At 53.8% G+C, this 1,830-nt stretch overlaps 1 protein-coding gene across 1 annotated transcript; it reads left to right on the forward strand.

Moving 5' to 3' along the window:
* The first annotated feature begins 365 nt into the window (after positions 1 to 365).
* TGME49_322400 (hypothetical protein) lies at positions 366 to 1,686 on the forward strand. Its single transcript, XM_018783047.1, has 2 exons — positions 366 to 579; positions 1,102 to 1,686. The coding sequence occupies exons 1-2, from the start codon at positions 475 to 477 to the stop codon at positions 1,384 to 1,386; spliced, it is 390 nt and encodes a 129-aa protein (XP_018634751.1). The 5' UTR covers positions 366 to 474; the 3' UTR covers positions 1,387 to 1,686.
* Positions 1,687 to 1,830: the final 144 nt, after the last annotated feature.

Below are 1,830 nucleotides of genomic sequence, written 5' to 3' on the forward strand. Positions count from 1 at the left end.
CCCCAGCTTGTTCTGTTCTATAAGATGGAGTGAGCCAACGCCAGGTTCAGAGTCATATTGCGGGTAGAGGTTTCTATTGACAACGCACCACAGTGGTGAACATCACCACGGAATGTTTGATGCTTGGGGGCGTGGAATTCGTGAGAGTGGTCTCGTTGTCCTCGACACAGTCATGTATCGGTTCTGGCTGGGCATCTGCTGGTGTGCCACATTTTTTGGAAGACGTCTTTGGTTTTGACCACCTGCAGCGGAACAACCTCTCGACTGCGTCAACCGAGTTTCGTCTGTGGGTGTCCAGCGGCACCCACGTGTGGCTCCGTACGGCTTTAAGGAGATTCGTACACTTTGGCTATGTGATGGTTGGCATCTGCTCTTACGCGCACTGCACCGCAGGTGCAGTGGGAGTGTGTCAGATACCTGTCTTAGGCTCTAGCCTCTCGGAGTCCCCTTGGTAGCGGTTGCGCAAGGTGGCGAATGCAGGAGGCAGTGGTGTCGGATGAGGAGCGGAGACACGACACGCTGGTTGTGGATAACTCCGTGCGGTCACGTCACGATTGTGTTGGTCTCTGTGTACAGGCGGTAGGCAAGGGCTAGGCGGTGTGGCAGTTTGGGTGACCAGTGTGGTGGAGGAAGAGTGGTGGGGCTCGATGCGACGGGGCATCCGGTGGGGTACGTGACGGGGACGGAGCCAAACGTGGATCGGTGGCAATTGCGGTGGCGGGGCTGGTGTTGAGTCGGTGACTGTGAAAGTCAAATTTTGGATTTCCGTGTGTCCGAACTCCGTGGCTAAGAAGAAATGCCTTGAGACTGGCGACTGAATCTGGGGAATGTGGTTTATTTCTCGATACCCGATATGGAGCCCCATTTGTCTTGTTCTGCCACTGCCACGTGGCGACTGCGGGTCCCAGAGAGAGGAAGTCAACGTTGGCTGAGGTCAACGCGGAAGCCGACATGTTGCATGAAGTGGTCGATGTCTTGGTAGCACATGATCTTGTGGCCACCGGCGTCGTGGCCCTCTGGACACGCCCAACGAGTGTGACGTAAGGCCTGGTCGATCCTTCGGGCGGCATCTCTGCCTGGTGTAATTTGTTGTGCCCTTAGACTCTATCGTCTTCGCCCGTGCCAGGAGCAGAAGGTGGGTCCGCGGTTGCAATGAAACAGGTAACAGCGTATGTTCACTTGCTTCCTCACCTAATGAATGGCGTGAGACAGAAGCACTGGCGGACTGTGTCGTTGTTGGTGTGGAGAGGTAAAGTGCTCTGTCCTGTTGCCACGTGTGTAGCTATTGATACGGCTTTTGGGGTAGAAGGGTGTGTGCAGGTCATCGGCGGAAAGATCTTTCGACAGCAGCAGGCAGCGGATTTCGTACTGTTTTCGGTGCAGTAGTATCTCGACTGTGCAACATCTGAAGGCAAGCAGGGCCATGGTGCAGGCAGCGATTTATAATCAGAACAGTACTCTGATACGATGCTAGGCGTTTTGCTTGCGGGCTATTGACGAGCCCTCCAATCGTAGCTAAGGGCAGGCCCATCATGTCGTGGTCTGCATCTGTCAGTGTGCATCGTGGATGAAGCCGAGAGTGTTTGTTCTGCGGAGAGCCGAGTTTGTGCGGCCTGTGCGACTGAGTACCATAGTCATGAAGATTTTCAGTTGTTGCCGCGCTTTTGTTTTTTCGATGGTTCTGAGGGTCAGTTAATTCGTTATAAAGGCTCATTTCCATCAGTGCTACATCGACGATGGGTTAAAAAGGTGATCATGAGTTTCAGCATTGTTTTAGGTGACCGGTCGCATTGATGCGTGCAAGCAGCCTGAAGTACCTTTTCGTTCTGA

Source organism: Toxoplasma gondii (assembly GCF_000006565.2).
Source record: "Toxoplasma gondii ME49 unplaced genomic scaffold asmbl.34, whole genome shotgun sequence".
NCBI lineage: Eukaryota > Apicomplexa > Conoidasida > Eucoccidiorida > Sarcocystidae > Toxoplasma > Toxoplasma gondii.